At 40.0% G+C, this 27,451-nt stretch overlaps 1 protein-coding gene across 2 annotated transcripts in view; it reads right to left on the bottom strand.

Annotated features, from left to right (window-relative positions):
• Positions 1-8,200: 8,200 nt before the first annotated feature.
• The window catches only part of WWTR1 (WW domain containing transcription regulator 1), a 146,604-nt gene continuing 127,353 nt past the window's right edge, over positions 8,201-27,451 (bottom strand). For both annotated transcript variants that reach the window (XM_040234629.1, XM_040234622.1), the window contains exons 5-7: positions 19,051-19,184; positions 17,027-17,139; positions 8,201-11,627 (exon numbers count right to left, since the gene is read on the bottom strand). In XM_040234629.1, coding sequence (XP_040090563.1) covers positions 11,443-11,627; positions 17,027-17,139; positions 19,051-19,184 — 432 coding nt within the window. In that variant the 3' untranslated portion in view covers positions 8,201-11,442. The remainder of the gene's footprint in view (positions 11,628-17,026; positions 17,140-19,050; positions 19,185-27,451) is intronic.

The following is a 27,451-nucleotide window of genomic DNA, read 5'->3' on the forward strand; positions in this document are numbered from 1 at the left end:
CATAAGGTTCATCAGATTCTTAAAGAGACCCATGACCTCAAAAGATGAAGAGCCAAATTTAGAGTCTAATGGCGAATTTAAAGCTTTTTGTAGGCCAGGTTTAATAGCAGATGATTTTGTAATTTGTTCAGACTTGACGTAGTCCCAGAGGGTGAGTGTGTGTGTTTATGTGTCTGTGTGTGAAGTACCTGGGTGTTGCTACCATGCCAACACAGCAAGCAGTTCACACTCAGCTTCCCACCCAGAAGTTGCATTCAGGCTATCAGGTTGGGGAAGAGGGTAACCAAGACAACTTTCCTCAGCACCACATGGGAATCTGAGAGGGAAGGTGGGTGGGGGGAATATCCCCAGTGACTCTTTGGAAGCAGAAATAAAATCTCTACAGATAATCATGCTGCCTCATGCCCACTGATGTTGGGGCCCTAAACTTGAGAAAATGAATATTATGCCATCACAATCAGCCTGAAGATCTGTTAAACAACATTTCATCAGCATGAATTATCCTTATCCTCTCATCCAAAATGTGGCATGGGAAGTTCATTTATAAAACTTAATGTGTATGCTTTTCAACCTTCCAAAATTTCTATTTTTGTGAAATGTTTTATGATGTACAAGATATGTTAGGACAGCCATGCACTGTGCTGTGCTAGGTCACTTGAGTTGTGTCTGACTCTTTGTGACCCTATGGACTGTACCCCCCCAGGCTCCTCTGTCCATGGATTCTCCATGCCCTCCTCCAGGGAATCTTCCCCATGCAGGAATCGAACTCACTCTCTTATGTCTCCTGCATTGGCAGGCAGGTTCTTTATTGCTAGCGCCACCTGGGAAGCCCCTGGGACAGCCATCTCTGTATGTAATTTATAAAGAAATGAGCAGGCAAGCATGCATACCTTGGGGGATCCATGACAGAAAAGTTTAGAGACTACTCATCAGATGTTTGGGCTTCCCTGATGCCTCAAACTGTAAAGAATCTGCCTGCAATGCGAGAGAACTGGATTTGATCCCTGGGTTGGGAAGATCCCCTAGAGGAGAGCATGGCAACCCACTCCAGTATTCTTGCCTGGAGAATCCCCATGAACAGAGGAGCCTGGCGGGCTACAGCCCATGGGGTTGCAAAGAGTCGGACACGACTAAGCATGGCACACATTCACATTCATCATGTGCGGTGGTTCCCAAACATGAAAGTGCACCAGAATGACCTAGAAGTTTGCTAAATAAATACAGATTCCCAGTCCTCAGCCTCATTCAGATTCAGGAAAATTCTCATTCTATTCTGATGTTTTAGGATAATCTGAAGCATTGACTCCACTGTGAACCTTGCTCTGAAAATGTCTCATTTTTTCTTTTTTTTTTTTTTCTGTATTCTTAAAAATAACTTTATTCTCCCTCAAAAGCTATTAGATCTTCCTGTCAAGAGATATATAGGTGAATGCAAGGAAGGTAACAAAATATCAGTACTCTGCTTGTCCTTCTAGTTCCCCCTCCCGTGATGCCTGGCTCCTTCCCCACCCTCGCTTGGCTCTGGTCACACCCTGACAAAGCGATTTGCTGCCCTCTAATGGCAACTCAGCCTAACTGCTCAGCAGATAATTTCTCAGTGGGCAGGTTTGGCCATCTTTCTAAAGAATACAACTGTAAAGTAATTAGCATCCAATTAAAATAAATAAATTTATATTTTAAAAAATGATGTTGGAAACCTCAAAAAAAAAAGAATACAATTTTCCTCTGATACCTCCCCCATTGAGGAACATTTTCCAAAAGCTTATTTAATTCAAGACATGAAAGTGCAAGCCAACAGTCAATCAAAGATGGTGCCATCCTCAGCAAGGGTTGTGATGTGAAAGACAAGTTCTTTTAAAGACATTCATTCAACAGATATTTTGGAAAATACTTTTGAACAGTGTACGAGGTATTGTTCAAGGTGCTAGGTGCTGCTGCTGCTGCTAAGTTGCTTCAGTCATGTCCGACTCTGTGCGACCCCATAGACGGCAGCCCACCAGGCTCCCCTGTCCCTGGGATTCTCCAGGCAAGGACACTGGAGTGGGTTGCCATTTCCTTCTCCAATGCATGAAAGTGAAAAGTGAAAGTGAAGTCACTCAGTCATGTCCGACTCTTCCAGACCCCATGGACTGCAGCCCACCAGGCTCCTCCATCCATGGGATTTTCCAGGCAAGAGTCCTGGAGTGGGTTGCCATTGCCTTCTGCAGCTAGGTGCTAAAGAAACAAAAATATCTTCTCTCACAGCACTGACAGGTTAATGGGGAGAGACAATGACGTTATATTGTTAGGTGGTGGTGAGTGCTATGGAGAAAAACATGGCCTGGGAAGAAGAGAAGAAAAAGCTTATGGAAAAAAGAGGGAAATGATCATTTATTGACCACCTTTGAATTACTGAATGTTCTACATAAGTCATTTCCCTTGAGCTTCATCACTCTCTCATTGTAACCCTCCTTTTTAAAAAAAATTGTAACAGCCCAATTTACATGTAAAGAAACTGAAGTTCCACAACACTAGAAACACGGCTGAAGCCATGATGTTAATTAATAGTGGGATGGCACTGACCTTCTTCACTTGTTGTGGGAACAAAGCCCACAGCAAATTTGTAAAGGAGGCTACCCACACCTGCCCTTCCTCAACTCACACACCCACCTTCTCCAGGACCAGTAATGCTGCACAGAATGTGCTGGACTCACCTTTCTCCCTTCATCTTTCGCTTGTTCTCACTCTCTGAAACTTATTTCACTCTGTGCTAATTCCATAAACGGATTCTCTTGCTAGAGTGAGAGAGTTTGGTGACTGTTTATCTTTGCTAATCCCATAAATTAATTTTTTCCATTTCTAGTTTAATTAGTCCCATCATTATTACCCAGGTAAGATATCTGAGGGGGACCCAGGGCTTCCCTGCTGGCTCAGATAGTGAAGACTGCCTGCAATGTGGGAAACCTGGGTTCGATCCCTGGGTTGGGAAGATCCCCTGGAGAAGGGAAAGGCTACCCACTCCAGTATTCTTGCCTGGAAAATCCCATTAACAGAGGAGCCTGGTTCATGGGTTCTCCAAGAGTCAGACACGACTGAGCAACTAAGCACAAGCATTTCAAAAGACAGCCTATAGGAAAATGTTGCAGTCTCAGGTCAATAGAAGGGCTCCAGAGAACCGATGAGCCATCTATGAGCCATTAACAGAGTATGTGAGCAGCTTCCTGTGAACATCTAAAGCTTTGGTCAGTTTCCTAACGCCTCCAAAGTCTGTGCAAAAGTAAAATGTGTTGGTTGCTTGTTTCGGTAAATCTTGAAATCTGGGGACATTACACAGAAAATTTTAAGGAATTCTTCTTTGAGGACCTGAGTGTCCCAGACCTTCTGAAACATCCTTGGAATAAATTCATTCTGTTTTAAGGCCAGAAATTATACAACCATCTCACACCAATGACCAGAATCTCATCTTAGAAATCTTCTGAACACGACCTAATATGTCTGATCTTGATTCTATATTCATTTTAATATATCACATATATTTAACTATTTTGGGGAGCAAAACTCGATGGACATGAGTTTGAGCAATTTCCGGGAGTTGGTGATGGACAGGGAAGCCTGGCATGTCGCAGTCCATGGGGTTGCAAAGAGTCAGGAGTGACTGAGCAACTGAACTGAACTTTCATAGGTGCTCTCAGTGGAAGTCAAGTAAATTACATTTGCAGAAGCTTTGATGGTCACACAATATTTAAACATAACGTTAAAAAAAAAAAAACAAAAAACACACACACACACAGTGCTCCAGGGAAAAACCCAAAATATAGTGGTCATAGTTTTTCATGGGGAATACCAATGTATGAATTTTTAATAGATTGCATCCTTAAAAAAGAATAAAAGAACCTTGAGTACACTATAAATGTACAAGTCCTAGCTCTCAACCAGTTTGGGTGCAATGCCTGTCAGATTTACTCACCAGCTAGATCAATCCACTACATGAACAATGTGGTTGGCTGCAATGCTGTCATCCCATTGATTCAGTTCAGTTCAGTTCAGTCGCTCAGTCGTGTCCGACTCTTTGCAACCCCATGAACCCCAGCATGCCAGGCCTCCCTGTCCATCACCAACAGCCAGAGTCCACCCAAACTCATGTCCATCGAGTTGGTGATGCCATCCAACCATCTCACTCTCTGTCGTTCCCTTCTCCTCCTGCCCTCAGTCTTTCCCAGCACCAGGGTCTTTTCAAATGAGTCAGCTCTTCACATCAGGTGGCCAAAATATTGTAGTTTCAGCTTCAGCATCAGTCCTTTCAATGAACACCCAAGACTGATCTCCTTTAGGATGGACTGGTTGGATCTCCTTGCAGTCCAAGGGACTCTCAGGAGTCTTCTCCAACACCACAGTTCAAAAGCATCAACTCTTTGGCGCTCAGCTTTCTTTATAGTCTAACTCTCACATCCAGATATGACCACTGGAAAAACCATAGCCTTAACTAGATGGACCTTTGTTGGCAAAGTAATGTCTGCTTTTTAATATGCTGTCTAAGTTGGTCATAACTTTCCTTCCAAGGAGTAAAGTGAGTGAGTGAAGTCACTCAGTCGTGTCCAACTCTTTGCGACCCTGTGGACTGTAGCCCACCAGGCTCCTCCGTCCATGGGATTCTCCAGGCAAGAATACTGGAGTGGGTTGCCATTTCCTTCTCCAAGGAGTAAGCGTCTTTTAATTTCATGGCTGCAATCATGATCTGCAGTGATTTTGGAGCCCAGAAAAATAAAGTCAGCCACTGTTTCCCCATCTATTTGATTGATTTGACAGATTTGTTTGAGCAACTAAATTGTCTAGGAAGTTCCTTCTCCCCTATTTTGCAACTGCTTCTCTCTATGTGTCCCCTCTGACAGTACTCTTCCTGAGGAATACAATGTACCCAAATATTAATTCACTCAACAAATATTTACTGTTTTGTCACCCATATGTTCTGGACATTGCCCTAGAGCCTGGGGATATAGTGGTCAACAAAACAGACCAGGCAGCCAGCTTCGTGAAAGTTACAAAGTGTCTTTATCAGTTCACACTGCTGCCAACGGGATACTGCCTTCCCACTTTTTCACATCCTAGCTGACCCTTGATGTTATAAGTCTTTTGCAATTTGGAGTTTGATATAAGTGAAATGTTATGTTACTACTATCTCATTTCCATTTTCCTGATTAGTAACAAGGTTGGGGAATTATTTGGCACCTAGTTTTCCATTCTGTAAAATTTCAGTGCATATCCTTACCCCACATTTCCATTGGATTGTTTTCCTGATAGATTTGCAAGAGTTGGCTGTGTATTCTGGATGCTAACTTAGATCTGGTTTCCAGAAGCAGATCCTGATATAAGGCTTCATGTACAGATGGTATACTAAGGGAGCATTATTTAAGAAAAAGATTTATTAAGGAAGTGGATATTTAGAGGAGAAACTGGCGAGAGTCGGGGAAGCAGCACTGGAAAGGGGAAGAAATAGGAAATGTGCTGTCAGGTAATATCCCACAGAAGGTAGTCTCTGCCCAATCCCACAGGGGACTCTGGAATGTGAGTTAAGGCCCACCTCTCATTGGACAAAGTCATGTCCTAGGATGTAAATTCCTATGCATTTCCAGCTCTCTTGTGTATGGGGGCAAAGTGATCCTAACAATCCTTTTTAAAGAGCCACAGTTGTTAGCTTTTGGAAGTGAAAATACACCATAATGGGGGTGAAAAGTGAAGGTGTTAGTCGCTCAGTTGTGTCCGACTCTTCATGACCCCATGGACCATAGCCCACCAGGCTCCTCTGTCCACGGAATTCTCCAGGCAAGAATACTGGAGTGGGTTGCCCTTTCACAAAAGGTAATCTGGGTAATTGAGAACTGATATCACCCACCATAGACAATAATCTTACAAAAAGATCAACTTCACTATTAATTCAAGAATTACAAACTATAATAGTAAGCTATTTTCTATACATAGTTGCAAAGTTTTAAGAGTTAGTCAAAATTCTTACTGCACACAGAGAAAAATTTTGTAACCGTGTGAGGTGATGCACGTGTTAACTAATCTTCTTGTGGTGATCATTTTGCAGTATATACATGCTTAAAATCACTATGTTGCATACCTTACATTTATACATGATGTCAATTATATTTCAATAGAGCTGGAAAAAATCAGAAAGAGAAGCTAATTTGTTTTGTATACTATTGATAGAAATAGAAAAAATATTTTTCATTCAATTTTTGAACTTCATATATCCCACATATATTCATGAACATTTGTGGGATGTATACGTGGGTGGGGGGGACAAAAAAAGTTAATGTTCATACAAATCAAATTTGACTTTCTTTTTTTTGAGACTGTATGTTTGTAGTCTCAAACTGGCAAAACAAGAAAAACAACAAAAGTTAGGCAATATCCAGCTCTAGGCTGGCAATGGTGAAACAGGCCTTTGCATACATTGTTCTTAGAAGTGTAAATTGGCATGGACTTGTTTTCAAAAATATTTGACAGTCTCTACCAAGATTTAAGATCACATATCTTTTGATATAGTGATTTCCTTCTAAGGAATTTATCCTCTAGACATACTCATACAAGAACAAACTGTTGGGACTAGTGGTCCAGTGGCTAAGACTTTGTACATCCGATGCAGGGGGCCAGATACCAAATGCTGCAACTGAAGATCCTGCATGCCTCAAGTAAGACCCAGTGCAGCCAAAACAAATAAATATCAAAAGGACAAACTGCTACGTCCAGTACTATTTTAAGGGCAAAAACTGAAAACAACCAACTGATTACCAAGAGGGGACACCCATGCAAAAGGATATTACTTATTGTTAAATATAATAAAATACACATGTACTGGCATGGAAGGACAATCTTGAGCTTTTAGACATATTTCTTGCTTACTATGTACCCTTATAAAAATTATTTTACCTCTCTAAGCCTCAGTTTCTGCATCTGTAAAATGAGGACAGTATTGAAATAATAGCATTGATGTGCAGATTAAATTAGATAATTCATATCAAATGTTTTGTAGAGTGTATGTCACTTAGTAAATGTTCAATATGTATTGGTAATATCATTATTATTCAGAGAAAAAAATGAAAGCTTCAAAACTTCACCCAGAATTGCTCTTCTTTTGTTAAAAAAATCCAGCTTATGGGGGAAAAAATCTAACAAACATTTTTTGAAGTGTGAGACTTGAAAGATAGAGAACTTTCATATTTTTACTTTATACATGTTGGTACTTATAACACTTTCAACAGAGAGCCTCTGTTAACTTAAAAGTAATGATGAAATACAGTTTTTTAAAAGATGCATGAGGCTTAGACTCTGGACTGTTGCTAAGTTGTTTCCCCCACGATTTCTTCTTTTGTTGTTCAGCTGAGTGCTTCTGCTTAAAAACACTCTGCTACCAAAAGTGCCCTCACATCATAAAGTGTCACCACAGCAAGAATCAGGGGGCTCAAAAGACAGAGGAAATACACTGTCACAGAGTGAATGATGAGCTGCTTTTGGTTTGACAAGAAGTCACGCTGTGCTTCGTCACTCAGTTACGTCTGACACTTTGCGACCCTATGTTCTGTAGCCCTCCAGACTCTTCTGTCCATGGGATTCTCCAACAAGAATACTGGAGGGGGTTGCTATGGCCTCCTCCAGGGGATCTTCCCAACCCAGGGACTGAACCAGGTTTCCCACATTGCATTCTTTACCGTCTGCACCACCAGGGAAGCCCAAGAAGCCACAGCATATCATTAATAACAGAGAAACAAAGAAAAATACTATAGTCCTGATGCTTCAGTCAAATCTCCAAGGTTGTTGGAAGGGCTGACTCAGGTTCAATTCCTGGGTCGGGAAGATTCCCTGGAAGAGGAAATGGCAACCCACTCCAGTATTCTTGCTTGGAGAATCCCATGGACAGAGGAGCCTGGTGGGATATGGTCCATGGGGTTGCAAAAAGTCAGACACAAATGAAGTGACTTAGCACAAGGACACACACACACACACAGTTTTTAAAGTCTCAGTGAGTTACTTCAAATAAAGTAGAAACCAGAACTCTGGATATTTAGAATATTGAAAACCAGGCATTTGAGCCAAAAAAATGTTTGCCTACAAAATTTTCTCTCCTTCATTGTCTGCCAGGAAGGTTACATAAGCCTTCCTCCAGTACCACCCAAAGCCCTCAGCAAAAAGAACACACAAATCATGACAAGATAAAGGCTCCAAGTGGAAATTCAATTGTATTTATTTTTCTTATACAGAATCAGAGAAGTAAAAACCAGTACCAAACTCTGGGTAAAATAGTTTGATCTGATTGATTTTTCTGCATATTCTCTGTATGCATAGCAATTTGAATTAAAAATAAACACACATATATCATATTACAAACTGTAGAAATAATTTTTTTTAAAGTTAAAATACGAACACATAAATGATGTAGTGTGTTAGGGAAACAGTCTCTGTTGATCACCTACTTTCCCAATTAAATTAATCTACAATTTCCTTTTAACAGCTTTTGTTTGTCATAAAAGTTGCACTTCTGGAAGTTGCTTTCTGTTATGAGAACATCACTTGTCGTTAGCAAAACTCTCTCACTCCTGATCACCTTCTTCTCCAGAAAGATTTTCTGCCAAGCTGGAGTCAGTAACACCCCCAGCACACTAACTGTTTTACTCTGTTTTTACTTATATTGTATAATCAGCGAAAGAAAGGCATATCCTATGGTGAAACACTAACAATTACTTAGATTTAACAGAATTGCAAATAGGTCTTGACAATGTATTTGCTTCAAGGAAATGTGTTTTATCAGGGACAGAAAATACCTTAAAAGAAAGATTTCTGAAATTATTTTTCCATTTTTAACCTGGATGAAATGTTGAAATCTACTGATTGACTTAGGACTAAAAAGACACAATATTTGGCAGTCATTTTATAATAAGAAATATAGTATAAATAGCACCTTATCATGAATTCTGCAGGGGTTTTAACACTTACAATAATAGGAAAGAACCTTTAAAAAGTTGTTTCTAGATTTCTAGCTTTAGTGTTCTTTAACAAAGGCCATATAACATGGCCTTAAAAATAACAACAAAAATTAGATCTGGCTTCATTTATTAGTAAACATGTAGTCAGGATCTGTATCTAATTCTGGAAAAATAATTGTTATGTTCATTAATAAATGTTCCAACTAATTTCACTAAAAAAAAATTCTTCTAGTGTTTTCTAATGCCACAAGCTTACTAGGAAATTATTTCTAAAAACTGATAATACAAATCATCAATGTTTTAACTACTTAAAAAAAGGAGGGATAATTGTTTCTTTAATGTTTAATAACCTGAAAATGAATCTATAAAAATATTTTTTAAAAATACAGTAACACTGCTCCGTTTTACTAGGTCCCTTGTTTTTGAGTCTTTTTTTTTTTTTTTTTTGCTTTTTCTTAGAAAGAATGTACAATGCTTTTTGCAATTATTGCTAACAGAAGAGAAAAAGAAACAGTGCTCCCTTCAATATAGTAGAAATAGAAATATCTACCCTCATCTCTCAGAGCGTTTGAAAAAGAGATGGAATCAGAAGAAGAGAAACCATGGGTCCTTCAGGGGAAAAAAGTCACTTCATTGTGTTGGAAGCAACGGTAGGTTTAAGCTCTCATCCGCCTACTCACTTAACATCAGCGTGGACAGGGCAACACGAGCGCTGTGCCTCCTTCTCTCACATAAAGTGCACCGAAGCCTTCTTTTCTTCTACCACAGTCTTTTGGTACAAAAGTTGTAGGAGAAAATCATTGCTTTGTTCTTTGGGGGCACCTCACACCTCCTTCTCGTTTTGCTTTTGGGGCACCGTAGCTTGTCTATTTCCATCTCACACCTAGTAGCCTTTCCACTGTATTCCCTAACATTACTACTTCATCTCTGACCTTTACACTTGCCTTCATTCCAACAAGATAAGATGTATTCTGCCTGTCTGTCTTTTGGTAGATCAAAAAGGATCTCAGATCCCCAGCAAATAAGCCCCTTTGGGAATGGAAAGGTTCCTCTCAGAGACCTGCATTATTAATGTCTCTCAAAAAAGATATTAAATTCATAGATTATAAATAATGTCAGTTCAAAATATTAAACAATTGAGGACTTCATTGGCAATGCAGGCAGAGTGCATGCCAGGCGAACCCGATGCTCTCTCTCAGTCCTTAAAAGCTAATAAAAAACAAACAAAAAAAAATGGTTTTGGTTACATAAGAGGTACTGAGTACATATTTCATGCCTTTCTATACCAACTGTAGCAAACAGGATTAGGATAATACACCTAGGAATCAACTTTAGTGACTTCGGAAACACTAAGGGTCTCCACCATACACCCTCAGGGGGCATTTTTTGACCCATCAGTCAGAGATCTGCTTCATCCTTCAAACAGCTTCATAGATAAGATTATTTTAAACCCTAGAAATCTTGAAAGAAGAAAAGCCAACAAGGCTTCAGAATTTTAAAAGCAACAGCTCACTGTATGCCATCAGGTTGAAAGCTATGTGGTACTGATGTTTTCAGAACAGTTTCAAAGGACAAAAATATAGTTGTCACTGATTTATCAAAAACATTTGGCTGCCCTTTGTCATCAGTCACCAAATGATAGTGCTTCATAAAATAGACATCAAATTCTAAGCTGTAATTTTCTTAAAAATCCAACTTGTCATTTAAAAACCCTGTGTTTAATAAATGTTCATAATTAGTACCAAACTGGTCTCTTTCTCTTCTATGAGATCTTGGTGTAGGAACTGAAACTAACGCCATTGCCACTCTCCTGTTGGAAGGACTAGTTGTCTAGATGCTGTGCAGTAAAAGGATGAAGGGTACACTACAATAGGACTCTGTGTGCCTTTGAGAATACAGGTAATAAGAGCCATCAGAACCTGCATGAATTGAAAACTACATTGTATTCCAAACAGCAGAATTTTACTATCAGTACAATGATTTTTAAAGCTCAAGTTAAATATTCTTTAAAGCATTTGGTACTAATGTCATCAATACAGTTTTTGAAACTGTAAATCAGGTCGAGTTTTGTGTACATTTCCTGGACCGAGCCACCTGTCAAAAGTCACTGCCTGTGGTCATCAGATTTTCATGGTTTATAATCAATTGATGCACAGATTTCAGCTAACACCCATAAAGCTTGGTCATGGGGTAGCAGAGAGGAAAACAAAGAAGCAATTCTGCATAATCAATTCTGCTGCACAACCCATCACAGGAATGCAGGCTTGCAGAAAACAGAAACAGAATGTTTATTCATGTGTAACTTAAGTGACTGCCAATCAAATCCAGGCAATTATTAAACTGGCCACAAGGAAAGGAGGGAGCATGTGTGATGGAGGCAGGAGGCAGCTCACCTGCCATCTTGCTCTGTTCCATCGCTTTTTCCAAGAGGCCCAGGAAATGTCAGGTCACGGCTGCATCCAAGCTACAATGGTATTAATTACAGCCAGGTTAGAAAAGGCTCGCTTTTGTTCAGAGCAGATTCTACATCAGTGAAGAGGGGGATCAGATCTTCAGATTCCAAAGTTCCTAGATCAACGTTTGTTCCTGGAAGACAGTCAAGAAAATCAGGGAAACGGGTCTGCTGAGGGTTGATATTCATGGGTGTCTGTCCTGTGTTTTCTCCTGTAATGGAAAAGAATGAAACCATTTTAATTCTTTTATTGTAGTATAATTGCTTTATAACGTTGTGTTGGTCTCTGCTGTATAGTGAAGTGAATCAGCTACATGTACATGTTTCTACCTCCTCCTAGACCTCTCTTACTCCCCATCCCACACTTCTAGGTCGTCATGGAGCACTGAGCTGAGCTCTCTGCGCTACACAGCAGGTTCCCACTAGCTATCTATTTGACACATGGTCATATATATATGTTAATCCCAATCTCCAACTCATCCCACCTTCCCCATGCCCCCTTGTCTGCATATCTGTTCTCTATGTCTGTTTCTATTCCTGCAGAGTGAAGTCAGAAAGAAAAACAAATATCATACATTAACACACATATGTGGAATCTAGAAAAATAGTACAGATGAACCCTATTTCTTTTTTAAGGCTCCTGAAAAGAGGAACAAGTTCAACTGTCAACATAACTCTCATCTTCATTTCCACTGTGCTCACATTCCACCAGAAGATCTTATTGCTGCAGGTTGCAAATATTTCATCTCCTTGCAAAATTTCAGCTACCACGTTACTGAAACTGAGTTGGTGGTGCTCACACCTAAGAGACACAGAGATGCTGGGTCAATCTTTGCTTGTTCTGGGTAGACATGGTCCAGAATGGCTAAGTCCAGGGACACAAGAAAGGAGAAAATGAGGACACTGTAGATTGACTACCATCACTGTCTTCCGATGACAATGGCACGAAGAGCTGGTTTGAATAGCGAGGCTCTGACAGTCATAAAAACCTTATCACAGAGCTATAATCCAACAATTTAATTGTGAACTCAAATTTGCTCATATCATCCTCTTTATGTTCAAAGGTAGTAGTGAGAAGGTTCTTTTAACTATGTTATTAAAAAATAATCTTCATTGACAACTCTGGGGATCATGTTCAAAGTATTTTAGAAAGTGGCTTCTGCAGATTGCCCCCCTCGCTACACATGTACATATACCCCAAAACTATCGAGTATTCTCATAAAGCATATGAGTTACAAATGCAAGGGAGCATATAGATTCTGAGAAGTCTTGTCGTAAGGAAAATCTGTTTTATTTTGTTTAAGCCACTATCACCTCCTTGAATCCAATTTTGGCAGAATTTATATCCTAACAGAACTAAAGTCTGCAGAACCTAGTTGAGACAATGCTATCGTAGAGGAAAGTTCAGTGTCTGGGATATGACATGAAGAACATATCCTTCATGAATGACAGGATAGGAGAAAACATACAGACCATTGTGCCAGGAGATGGAGCTTTTTAGCTGTGTGGCCTAAGACATACTCGCTTGTCTGAAATGGGGAGGTAGGTGCCGTATCATATCTGCCACACATGATATGAGGCTCTGGGCTTCATTCATACATAAATTAAACACTTGGTGATTTAGTTGCTAAGTCGTGTCTGACTCTTTGTGACTCTATGGACTGTGGCCTGCCAGGCTCCTCTGTCTATAGAGTTCTTCAGGAAAGGATCCTGGAGTGGGTTGCCACTTCCTTCTCCAGGGGATCTTACCAACTCAGGGATCAAACCCATGTCTCCTGCATTGCAGGCAGAGTCTTTACTGACTGAGTTACCAGGAAGTCCACATAAACACATACACAAATACAAAGACACCATAAATGCTTGTTGACTGTGCTGAGAGAACTCAGTCATGGTCAATTAATTACATAATATCAGAACAACTAGTTCATTCCAACAGCCCCAATCAATTTTCTGAAGGGATAAAATATACCTCAAAGTCTGAGGTGCATTGATAACTGTGGCCAGCTTTCACCATGGAATCATTTCTAAGAAACTTATTCAATTAGCTTTTGTGTCATACAAGTACTTTAAGCTTCCTAAGAAGCCTGCATAGAGATTTTACTATTCTAGACAAAATGAGAGAAAACTCATTTTAATAATATGCATTTTCCAAGGAGAAAAATTACTTCTTTCATAGCAACAAGGGAAACATAATCACACTTACATTTTTGGAGGCAGCAAAACTTGATGGCTTTTCTACAAACTTACAAAATATCAGTGACTCTTGGGAATATTTTATAGGACTTGCATTGCAAAAAGCAGTCATTTGAAAAATTAAAATGAGTTCAACATGACCTCAGGGTTGTTGTGTTACCGACATTAAAAAACAAGGTTAGTTTAGAAAAAAAAAAAAAAATCAAAATAACTTTTTTCTACCCAATAGATTATAAGAGAAGGAAATTAGGCTTAAAAAAAAAAATTATCTGCCCTGAAAAATTACCTGATCTAAAGTGCTGGATGTCTGTTATCTTCGTATCCAGATAGAAATATCCACCTCAACTTATTTCCCATTTTAAGTTTTCTATAACTCAAGAATTGATTTTTTTTAACAAAATAAAATCTCTCTGTTTTAAAAAATTCTGTTGTTTTTTTCTCCTCAGAAAGCATGATGAGACTAGTTAAGGTTCTTCATTAAGGCTAACAATCTTAAAATATCTCTCCTTGGAGCAAGTTTGCAAACTTCATTGTAATCTTTTTGGTCATTACAGTTTTCTTCATTTGAAAAGTGGGACATATGATACAACAATGGGAAATATAGCCAATATTTCACAATACCTATAAATGGAGTATCACCTTTAAAACTTGTGAATCACTGTATCATACACCTGTAACATATAATATCGCATGGCAACTATACTTCAACTTTTAAAAAAGATGCACATTTGCATCAATAATAAAAATGAATGGATGAATAAAAATGAGACAGACCAAAAGAAAAAAAGAAGACGTTCTTCTAAGAACGTGATTATTGTAGAATATTCTGGAAAGTGGACGACCTCCAGCCTTTGCTCCTATTCCATCTACTCCCTCCTCCTATGTCTCTAACACTATGTCCAGCTGTTGTTCCCATGTGTATTTTACAAAGGGAGTGTTTAGCTGGCTTGTCACCATTTAGCGTGCGGTCAGCATGTGATCAGTGGGCCTACCAGACCTTTTCCAGCCACATTTGAGCTCTGCCCATCCCTTGGCTTTTCCTTTTCTTGTTCCTGTGTAATTAACTACATGTCTCCCCTAGAGGGGGCTTAGGCCCATTTCCCATAAAGATTTCACAGATGTGACTGTAAATTCAGCACTCACTAAGCCAGGCTAACTTGGAACCCCAACATTTAATAGGACTAACCTCATCCTTCTTAGATGATACTTCATCCTTCTCAGAAGGAGAAGAGGACTTTGTGCCAAGCGGTGTGACCTCATGATGCCTCACCACGGTGCACATTACCAGGTGTGCACATTACTCCCACTTTACAGGTGAGAAATCTGAGGCCTTGGGAGGTTATGTAACTTACTAAGTTACTACTAAGAAGGAGAGAAGCAAAGATCCAATTCAGGTGGCCTGTCTGCAAGGACTATGTTCTTTACAGGACATGACTTAATTCTACATTTTGGTTTCAAAACATTCCCAATTTATCTACTTGATGTCATTTTAAAAAGTTAAAGACTAGAATCCATCTTTTTTTACATTTTAAAGTCAAGCTAGGGACTTCCCTGGTCCTCTAGTGGCTACAGCTCCACCATCCCAGTGCAGAAGGTCTGGGTTCAATCTCTGGACTAGATCTCACACGCTGCAACCAAGACCTGGCACAGCCAAATAAATAAATACTTTTTAAAAAATGTCTAGCTAGTGGGAAGTTGCTGTATAGCACAGGGAGCTCAGCCTAGTGCTCTGTGAAGACCTAGAGGGGTGGGGGGGAAGGTCAGGAGGGAGGGGATTATTTATATTAATGGCTGCTTCACCTTGTTGTACACCAGAAACCAACACAACATTACAGAACAATTATCTTCCAATTAAAAACAAAAAAAAATTTTTTTAAGTCAAACTTGCTTAGATTTCGATTTCCTGAGTCTTTTCTTATTTAACTTTGCTTTTTATGTTTACTAGCTTTCGAATGTTGAAAAGATGAAAGCAAACAATTATTAAACATGGGAAGGAGTCGTTTCATTAAGCTGTTCCAAAGAGGGCAAGATAAATCTCACACCAAAAAATAAAGAGAAGGATGAAGAAAGAGAGGGAGGGAGGCAGGAAGGGAGGCAGAAGGCTGAAGTAATAAATTGAAGACTAACAAAACAAACAGTTCAAACTATTCCTGGGTGACTCCTCACAAGACAGTCTGTGCAATTCTCTAAACACATAGATGATAGCCTGCACGGAGAGCCCGGAACAGCTGCTCCTACGTTCTGGCAGAGTCTGCATCTTGTCTGACCAACTGTTTAGCTTCAGAGCACAAAGCACAGCCATCGAGGAGCAGAAGGTGACAAACACGGGTACCTCTGGACAACGGCACCGGGGAAAACAATCCTTTTCATCACAGAACAATCTTCTATCATCAGTAGTGATGGAGGAGAAATTTACATGAGCAGCTCCAAAGAGGGGACATGTCAACTATCTTTTTTTTTTTTAAGTCTATTTTTAGGGTTTTTTTAAAATTGAAGTAGAGTTGATTTACAGTGCCATGTTAGTTTTAGGTATACAGCAAAGCTATTCAGTTGTACATATATATTCTTTTTCAGATTCTTTTTCATTACATGTTATTTCAAGATACTGAATATAGTTTCCTGTGCTATACACTAGGTCCTGGTTGTGAGCTGTCATTTAATTTTGGTTCAAAAGAGTATCTTCTGGGAGTTTAGGACTTTGATAATTAAATCTAGACCAAGTTTGGAGGCCTTGCTCCCGGAGAAGTGGAGAAAAAGAGGGAACCAGGAAGCCAGCTGAGGCCTAGCCTGAAGGCAGAGCAGGCCAGGAACTACTTAAATTTAATTGCTGAAGGAGGACATTGTTAGGACTTGGAGCTGACAATTTAGAATCCTCTGAGTTGTTTAACTTTCCAAAAGCCCACTGCCAATTGCTTCCCAAATGCAATAATGACATGAAAAGCTGCGTACTGGTGGCCTGTACATTACAACAAAAAGCTAGAAAAGTATAAATATTCAATTGTGAAAGAATGGTAAATCAGACAGCGATATATTAATGCAACTGTGAGGAAAGACTAAATAAAGCAGACAAGAAAAGGAAGGGAGAGAGGAAAGGAGGGAGGGAAGGAAGAAGAAAGAAAAAAACCAGAAATTGAAATCCTGTGCCCATATTTAAAACTATATTTGTATAAACTATGGGGAAGAAGCTGCAGTTTACTAATGGTGCTTGGGTTCTGGGGGCTCTGCAGCTGCATTCCTGGTTGGATTTTAGAATTGAGAGGATCACTGCATAGGGCACAGGTTTGAACCCTGGTTGGGGACCTAAGATCCTACACGCCTCACAGCGTGGTTAAAAAAAAAAAAAAAAAGAATTGAAAGGACCGAAGAGACAATTTAAAAGTCCAAACCCACTGCAAGGCTTCACAAGCTTGGCCCCTACCTGTGTCCATCTCATCCACGTTGCTGAGGAAGTCCTCTGGAGTCGTGGGGACACTGTAGCACCCCAGCCCCAGGCCACTGTCGGTGCTCTGCTCCCTCGAATGATATGGCCCCCTGCAGAGCAAAAGATGGGAACACGTTTTAAAATTAAAATATAATCATGAAGACCCCCAACTAATCTAGATCTGCCTAATGTTCCAGATAACAAAGGGAGGTGGACTTTGAACCTCGTTTTAATTTTGAAACATATATCCCTGTGTCGAAATTAATCAACTGTAAGCAAAGAAAAAACCAACTGGCCAGTCGTAATAAATTGACACTGATTCCCTTTTCATCTGAAAATAATAAAATAACAATACATTAAGAGAATGATACCATTTATGTAAATTTAAAATAAAAAACTAAAAAGGATGTTGAATATTGCTTCTGGATACAGACATTGACAGGCAACGTGTGTGTGTGTGTGTGTGTGTGTGTCTGTGTGTCTGTGTGTCTGCACACACGCACAGTGTGTCCAACCATTTGTGGCCCCATGGACTATAGCCCGCCAGGCTTCTCTGTCCATGGAATTGTAAGAATACTAGACTGGGTTGCTATTTCCTCCTTCAGGGGATCTTCCTGACACATGGATCAAACCCATGTCTTTTGTGTCTCCTGCACTGGCAAGTAATTCTTTATCAGTAGTGCCAACTGAGAAGCCTTTGATAGGCAATGAGAAGTATAAAAATAGGTGTGATGGATATACATCAATTTCCAAATGGTGGCTACCACTAGGCAGGGAAGAAGAAAAAGAAATGTATTTCAGGGGTGGTGAGGAAGAATTTAAATATTAGTTGTAATATTTACTTAAAAGAATAAGATCAATGTAAATATGGAAAACCTGGGTGTTGGGTACGTGGGTAAATCTCAAGTTATTCTTTACATTTTTTCTGGACATTTGAATTATTTTTGTATCAGTCATTTAGAAACTCCTTTCCTTCAGTATTTTGATTACTGTTTGGTTTCATTCTTCTCTTTATTTTTAGTAACTTTCATAACTGTATTTATTTGTTGCCTGAAGCCTCCACAAGGGCAGAAAAGACACAGGAAATAGAAAACTGCCCTTCATTTGGGTTTAAAAGGCTACAATTAAGGTTGACTACTTCTACTCATGAAGATATTTCTGGTTCAATTACCTTTTCCTTCTGCTCATATATTTCATATTTTAAAACAACACTTCTTTGTTTTATTTCATTCTTTAATTGTGAAATAATTTTAGACTCACATAGAAGATGTAAAAAGAGTACAGAGTTCCTGTACATGCTGTGTGCATTTTCCCCAAGGACACAGTACATAACCACAATAGAAGGATCAATATCAGGAACTGACAATGTATAACACTATTAACTGGCTTCCCTGGTGGCTCAGTGGTAAAGAATCTGCCTGCCAAAGCAGGAGACCTGGGTTTGATCCCTGGGTCAGGAAGATCACCCAAAGAAGGAAATGGCAACCCACTCCAGTATTCTTGCCTGGGAAATCCCATAGACAGAAGGGCCTGGTGGGCTACAGTCCATGAGGTCGCAACAGAGTCCATAACTTCGTGCCTAAACAATAACCATAATAATACTATTAACTAACACCTTATTCATATTTCACCACAAACATCACCTCTTATTTGTTTTGCTCCTATTTGCCACGTAACATGTTTTTATCTCCATTGGCTATATCAAACCACAAGATTCCTCTAAATAATTACTACAAACAGCATGCTATTGAAATCATAAATTCATCCCTATTTTCAAATTATTGACTAGGGGTTTACTCCATGCCATAGCATCAATTTTTGAATTTGAGATTAAAAAAAAAAAAAAATTGGTGACTTCTTGTCTGCTTTTATTTTTTCTGCCATGTCCCTCCACATCCTCCCTATATCCTCATCCCAACCTCCAAGCTCCCCAACTTTTCCCAATATCAACAAAGATCCATTATACTCTAAACCTCATAATAAAGAAAGCAAAAATAAGTGGCCTTAAAATGTTGACTTACCCATTGAGGAAAGGATCTGAGCTATTATTAGTGATGGATCTCATGTCTGGGGTCATGGCAGGAGGGTTGACAGCAGCCTGAACCGTGGCTAGAGTCTCGGCCTCCATGGGGAGCTGTCTACAGAGGGCGGCTTCCTGCAGAAAGATGACAGTCAGGGGGAGAGGCAACAGTGATTCACTCGTTACAAGGATTGGAGCAAAGGATGCTTCACATAAAAACTTTTCACCAAACACAAAAGCACTTTATGTTTATTCCTCATAAGTCAAAAATCATCAGGAAATCATTAGTGTTCTTTCTCTGAAGAACTCTTACAGGCATAAGTCACTTTCTCACAGACACTAAGTTAATGAGAAGTTCATGTAATATTTGCCCTCAAAGCACTGACAGAGCAACAGTCCAACCCACCCAAATTGCTTAAACACCCAAATCATATAAAGCCCTCTCAAGACACTTTCTCAAGGACAAGGCTATTTTTACCCCAAGTGATCAGACCAAATCTAAGTCAATCAAGCAACTGGACTCTTCTGGACTAGCAGGTATATTCTGGTCTTTGCCACTTACAGCCCAGTAAAGCTGTGCAATTACAGAGTTCAGGCTCTGTTAAATCACAACTAGCAGTTTTAGATGATAACCAGGAGAGCAAAGCAACCGGTTTAAAAGTTTGTTAGTCAATCAGTTTTTCTATTTGACTAATTATTCTGTCGGCTAAAATGGCTGAAGTTTGGAGAAGCATGCAGATCCAATCCAGACCTCACTTGATGATTAACTGTTTGATAGCATATGGATTTCATTAGCAAAAATTAAAACGCTAGCATTTTTTTAAAGCTAACATGATTTTGCCAAAGAGAGTCAATCCAAAAGGTTACAAATTTGACTGCAATTACTTTCTCTAGATATAACCTCCAGGGAGTCTCTCCTATTTTGACAAACATGACCAGACATCAGATTCCTTTCAAATTTGCTGCTGTTTCCAGAGAATAAAACTTGTGTATATTTTTCCATGTGACCAAAACCAGAGTGAGGCCCTTCCCATGTTTATGCCTATCGCTTTCCCTACCCAAGCTGAATCACTCGTCTTGCCATCCATCAAACCCCCAAACCAAGGCTACAACAGCAAACAGAATATTCAGGCCATCTAAGTTACGGGGTCTGCCTTAGATCTCTTCCAGCCCTAAGAAGTGATGATTTTAGTCAGCAACGGAGTAACTGCTGTCTAGACAAGTCTAGTGAAGTCATCGGCTATAAAAATTCGGTTATTAGTGTTCACCATACTGTTCCTAGGAGTTAAGGTAGCATGACTATCACAAACCATGAAGATCTCATAGATAAGAAACTGCATTTTTAATTTATACTGAAATAAATATCCTGTCTAGAAAGGGCTCCTGGTTCACTTCTGTTCATCTAGATTTCAAATAATTCAATACTTAACTAACCTAAATTTTACTCAGTAATCTATGAAAAGCAAACTGCCCCCCTAAAAAAGGAGATTTTAGTCCATAATTCCAATCTTAGAAGTACCTTCTGAATACATGTAGAAAAACTGAATTATTTGCTATAGTTGTCTTTATGTGGTAAGCAGTGTTCATTAGAAACCTTATCTTCTAACCAAAGCTTACCTGGAGGCTTCACACATAAGAATAACAGGGATTGGACCTGGTGTGAGGAACACAGAGCCCACCAACCCCTCAAACACACTCATATACACACACCACAGTCTGAAAACAGCTAGTCAATGATGTAATTTTTAGTCCTTTATAGACAGTAAATGCAAAGATCCTTCAGGCAATAACCTTCATTATCCAAAAAATAAAATCAACTTTAACTAGAATATTCCCATTCTTCAACCATTCTGAATAAATGTGGAGTTTAGCCCTAAACGGCTACCTTTTTAAACATACAATTTGAAGAGATTGCTCCATTTCTTTACATGTGATGCAATTTTATCACCACATTTCTTAAGAATACTAGATAAATTTGCAATTTCCAGATGGTCTGAATTTAAACCTAATAAGAATCATTTCTGGAACTTCATTGGATAAAAAATATATATACAATATATATGAATTATTATTATGGACTTCCCTGGTGGCTCAGATGGTAAAGTGTCTGGCTACAATGCAGGAGACCTGGGTTCAATCCCTGGGTCGGGAAGATCCCCTGGAGAAGGAAATGGCACCCCACACCAGTATTCTTGCCTGGAATATCCCATGGATGAAAGAGCCTGGTAGGCTACAGTCCATGGGGTTGCAAAGAGTTGGACACGACTGAGCTACTTTCTTTCCTAATAATATGAATGATTATTATAGAAATATATAAAAATTCATAATAAATGAATTATTACTATAGAAATATATAAAATAATACAGTTTTAATATTTTAAGCTTTCCTGTTCATTTAAGTTACTTCTGGGATAGTTCTAATAGAGTATTTATTTTAAAAGAATGCTTGTGAGTGGCTAAATATATAAACAAAATTCAAAAGGACTATTTATAATAAGTATCACTACAAACAAAGCTAGTGGAGGTGATGGAATTCCAGTTGAGCTGTTTCAAATCCTGAAAGATGATGCTGTGAAAGTGCTGCACTCATGCCAGCAAACTTGGTAAACTCAGCAGTGGCCACAGGACTGGAAAAGGTCAGTTTTCATCCCAATCCCAAAGAAAGGCAATGCCAAAGAATGCTCAAACTACTGCACAATTGCACTCATCTCACAAGCTAGTAAAGTAATGCTCAAAATTCTCCAAGCCAGGCTTTAGCAATACGTGAACCGTGAACTTCCAGATGTTCAAGCTGGTTTTAGAAAAGGCAGAGGAACCAGAGATCAAATTGCCAACATCCGCTGGATCATGGAAAAAGCAAGAGAGTTCCAGAAAAACATCTATTTCTGCTTTATTAACTATGCCAAAGGCTTTGACTGTGTGGATCACAACAAACTGTGGAAAATTCCGACAGAGATGAAAATACCAGACCACCTGACTTGCCTCTTGAGAAACCTGTATGCAGGTCAGGAAGCAACAGTTAGAACTGGACATGGAACAACAGACTGGTTCCAAATAGGAAAAGGAGTACGTCAAGGCTGCATATTGTCATCCTGCTTATTTAACTTATATGCAGAGTACATCATGAGAAACGCTGGACTGGAAGAACCACAAGCTAGAATCAAGATTGCCAGGAGAAATATCAATAACCTCAAATATGCAGATGACACCACCCTTATGGCAGAAAGTGAAGAGGAACTAAAAAGCCTCTTGATGAAAGTGAAAGAGGAGAGTGAAAAAGTTGGCTTAAAGCTCAACATTCAGAAAACGAAGATCATGGCATCTGGTCCCATCACTTCATGGGAAATAGATGGGGAAACAGTGGAAACAGTGTCAGACTTTATCTTTTTGGGCTCCAAAATCACTGCAGATGGTGATTAAAGCCATGAAATTAAAAGATGCTTACTCCTTGGAAGGAAAGTTATGACCAACCTACATAGCATATTAAAAAGCAGAGACATTACTTTGCCCACAAAGGTCCATCTAGTCAAGGCTATGGTTTTTCCAGTGGTCATGTATGGATGTGAGAGTTGGACTGTGAAGAAAGCTGAGCACTGAAGAATTGATGCTTTTGAACTGTGATGTTGGAGAAGACTTGAGAGTCCCTTGGACTGCAAGGAGATCCAACCAGTCCATTTTGAAGGAGATCAGTCCTGGGTGTTCATTGGAAGGACTGAAGCTGAAGCTGAAACTCCAATACTTTGGCCACCTCATGTGAAGAGTTGACTTATTGAAAAAGACTCTGATGCTGGGAGGGATTGGGGGCAGTAGGAAAAGGGGACGACAGAGCATGAGATGGCTGGATGGCATCACCGACTTGATGGACATGAGTTTAGGTGGACTCGGGGAGTTGGTGATGGACAGGGAGGCCTGGCGTGCTGTGATTCATCTGGTCGCAGAGTCGGACACAACTGAGTGACTGAACTGAACTGATTTATAATAACCAAAGCTGGATGAATTTTATACTGTATTGGTAGAAATGTTTAATGGTGCCATTTCACTTCTCCTCCCCCTATTTTAAATAAAAGATACCTGAAGTTCCATTCCTCCACATCCATATTTTCCTAATGATTCAATACTCTTGAGGATTTGACCCCATATCATAAGAGGCAATGCTTTGTTCTGCCTGTAGGGGGCTCATGATATCATTTTCACCTTGAAATAACTAACAAATAGAGACTACAGATAATGTGTTGAATATACCTGAAAACAAGCTCCAAAATATAAATTAGGCCAGTCTGAGATAGAAAGTTTTTCGGGGTGGGAGGATGATGCAACACTTTCTTCGAGATTATTAGGAAGTGTAGTGAAGTCACTCAGTCGTGTCCGACTCTTTGCAACCCCATGGACTGTAGCCTACCAAGCTCCTTTGTCCATGGGATTTTCCAGGCAATAGTACTGGAGTGGATTGCCATTTCCTTCTCCAGAGAATCTTCCTGACTCAGGAATCGAGCCCGGGTCTCCCGCATTGTAGACAGACGCTTTACCATCTGAGCCACCAGGGAAGTCCATTATTAAGATTATTATGAGACCATTCTTAAGTCACAGCAGCCACTGTGAAAGCGATGTTGGCCCCTGGCTCTAAACCCACATGCTCCCTATCCACATGCTCCCTATCCACAGTGGTCCACAAAGCCTGCCTGACATCACTGGCCATGTCTCCTCCTTTGTCTGGGACATGTCCCTTCTCACTCCTTCATTCCCTTCCCACTGCTCCTCCCACTTTTGGCCTCTGTTCCAACTGTTTCTTCTGCTTGGAACACACTGCTCAGATCTTCCCAAAGTTCATTCCTTCACTGATGTCTGTCTCAACAGATGCAATCTCTGCAGAGATTACATTATTAACTGTTCTTCATGGCAACTGACATATTTACTGTCTATCCTTCTCTTTAGAGTGTAAGCTCCAGAGGAAAGAGATCTTATTTATCATCTTCACTTCTGTGTTCCCACTGTGTATAACAACCCAGACATATACTAGGTACTTGATAAATATTCACTCAGTGAAGAAATGAAAATACCGCTGGAATTCAAATGGAAATATTTTCAATTATAATTAATAATAAAGGAAAAAATTAAGAACAGTCAATTCTCACCCCCAACCACAAATATGAGTAAAACAACAGTCTCTTGTATACATCCCAACTAGCCAGGCTCATATGCCATCCTAATGAAATGATCCTATTGTGTTTTTCCTGCTCCCAACACAGAAGGTGAGCAGAAGGGCAGAGTCGCCAGGAGCAGCAGACCCAAGCATCTGGGGCCAGATGCTTGGGTCTGAACCCTGGCCATGCCATCTCCCAGCCAGTTATTTAATATTTTTGTTCCTGATATGTAAACTGGGGATAATAATAGAATCCGCCCAATAGGAAAGCTGTGGTGACAAATGAGGTAATTCACTGTGCATAGAACAGTGCTGGCATACAAGATCATTTACTAAGTGTTAACTAAATATTATTATTACTGGCACCTCATGTTCTGTATTCCAATCCCAACAAAACTAAAGTAAAAATAAACCATCTTAAAAGTCACACTACAACATGGAACTAATCCACTTTGAATGGTTTGACACTTTTTCCTGATCAGCTTTCACCTTGAAAGATTAAACCAAGTGTGAAATTCATCATGAGTCAGCAAGGTTAAAAATACAGTTTAAAAAAAAAAAAAAAAACAAGGACAGGTTTGTAAATCTTTTTATATAACATAAAATTAAATTTTAATGTAATTGGACAAAAATGAGAAGCTTCATTCATTCAATTATATTTTATTTAAGATATATAATTATATATTTAATAATATGTTGCATATTTAGAATTTTTAAAGGTCTAGTCTCTTTTTGAATGAAAATAAGTTTCCTATTTCTGTTCATAAATTGAAGAAGAGCAGTACAAAATCTAAGGCTTGGAAATAAAAGAACTAACCTCACTGACATGTCCTCATCCTGACATGTCTTCATCCAAACAAGGGAGGATTTTTACTTAAAAAAAAATAAAAACTAAAGTAAATTTAGGTATAAACTTAAGCCCTAGATCCAGTGTGATTTTAGCTGCCACATGACATCCCCTCCCCTCACATGGGCAGAAATGAAAGGCGAACACCTGACTTTAGTTTGACTAAGATGTGGAGTTGAGACTGATGGAACAGCTGAGGCAAAGGCTGAAGATGGGGCGCTGGACTAAGTGAACTGCTGTGCAAATGGGGCAGCTGAACGAGGCTGGTCTAGGATGTGACTCAGACCTCCAACTCAGAGCTGGCCGTGCAGCTGCCCTAACCCCGTGCCCCCTCCCTACCTCCCCCCAGTCCAAGCAGGATAACAGAAGCTAAGCTGGAAGCACATCTGAGCCTTTGGACTGTCTCTCACCTCCTGCCTCCACTCCAGGGCAGCAAGTCTATTCTCAGATCCCCTCCCAGTGTGCCTTCCACGGCCACCCACCTGTCCTCCCAAACAAGTCTAGAGTTTCCTGGACTTGTCAGTACTGTGGGTCCCTCTTCATCAGGCCATTTCTCCTCCACCTTTAGAGGTTCTGTTCCACTGCCTTTCTTCCAGAATGCCTTTCCTGACGACCACAGCAAGCCACCACCTGCCCCTCTCCCAGCCCTGAAGTCCAAAATAACATGTCCATCTGGGGTCTGAAACTTCATGTCTCACAAGTACATTCCTCACCTGGCCCTAGAGCAGCTCTTCCTGCTAACTTCAAGTTTTTTCTTAATGCCATCACCACCTCTCCTACTTCCAAATTTCAGCCAACTGTCTCCCAAAGACCCCATAAAGACTCATTCATTTGCACCTGTATTAATTTTTTTAAAAAATACTATGGAGAGGGCTTCCCTGGTGTCTCAGTGGTAAAGAATCCGCCTGCCAATGCAGGAGACATGCGTTCAATCCCTGGTCCAGGAAGATCCCACATGCCTCCAAGCAACTAAGCCCAAGTACCACAACTACCGAGCCTGTGCTTTAGAGCCCAGGAGCTGTAATTACTGAGCCCACATGCCACAAATACTGAAGCCTGCATGCCCTAGAGCCCATCTGCAACAAAAGAAGCTACAGCAATGAGAAGCCTTCACACCACAACTAGAAAATAGCCCCCACTCGTCGCAACTAGAGAAAAGCCTGAGCAGCGATGAAGACCCAGTGCAGCCAAAAATAATAAATAAAAATTATTTTTAAAAAATACTATTGAGACCACCAGAGGCCAGGCACCTCAGCAGCAGGCACATAGCAATGAAAAATACAGATAGTACCCTGCTTGGTGAGGATTCCAGAGGGGAAACAGGCTACAACAAAAAACAATGGAGAAGGGCCATGCCTAGTAGGGTCTCTCTCCCTGACATCTACATGCTCCAAACCTTCTTTCCAACTCAAGTAGTTAGCACTGCTTCTATTTCTACTGCATTCACGGATCTACCAACCTCCATACGCAAGACTGCATCCAGGTCTCTGTTCTACACTGTCACGATTTTTACGAAGAGTGATCAAAGGAGAAAATCCAACGTGGGAAGAGGTCAGGGTATTATGTCTATGAAGAAGCAAGCGAAAGTGAAGTTGCTCAGTCGTGTCCGACTCTTTGTAACCCCACGGACTGTATAGCCCACCAGGCTCCTCTCTGTCCATGGGATTTCCCAGGCAAGAATCCTGGAGTGGGTTCCTCCTCCAGGAGATCTTCCTGAGCCAGGGATCAAACCTGCATGTCTCACACTGCAGGCAGATTCTTCACCATCTGAGCCACCAAGAAAGTCCCATGAAAAAGCAAGGGGACTGTTTAAAAGAGATACTGAGTGCCAACTGTGGCTCTCAAACTATTAATGGACTGTCACATGGAAGAAGGAAGATTCCCTCTATCCCAGATTGGAGCCACACCTGATGTAGTCCATTCACTGGTAGGACTGGCTGCTTCTCAATTCTCTGGGCTACTGGCCACTGGAATTTTCAAACACTTGTTGAGGCGTAAATGCTACTGGACATGACCTGGGCTTGGCATAGTAAAAAAAAAAAAAAAGTGTTCTTGGAATCAAAATGATGAAAGCTTAAATCTTAGCTCAGCTACTCCTTAGATATAACATCTTGGACTACACTTTTTTTTCAGTTTGTTAATCTGAGAAAAAAAAATGACTTTTAATATTTATCTTGCTGGCTGGTTATAAAGATTAAAAAGCATATTTATCAAGAACCTGGCACAGGGAGGCAGCTAATAAAATGAGCTACTGATGGTGCTAAATGTTTTTGGATACAAAGATATTAGCTAATACTTGCATATCACTTACAATTTGTGAAGCACTGTCCTAAGTGTGTTAACATACTATTTCATTTCATCCTCTACAGCCCAGCTCTCTCCATTTTATAGATGAGGACACTGAGGCGCAGACAG

Source organism: Oryx dammah, unplaced genomic scaffold, assembly GCF_014754425.2.
Source record: "Oryx dammah isolate SB20612 unplaced genomic scaffold, SCBI_Odam_1.1 HiC_scaffold_2, whole genome shotgun sequence".
Taxonomy (NCBI): Eukaryota; Metazoa; Chordata; class Mammalia; order Artiodactyla; family Bovidae; genus Oryx; species Oryx dammah.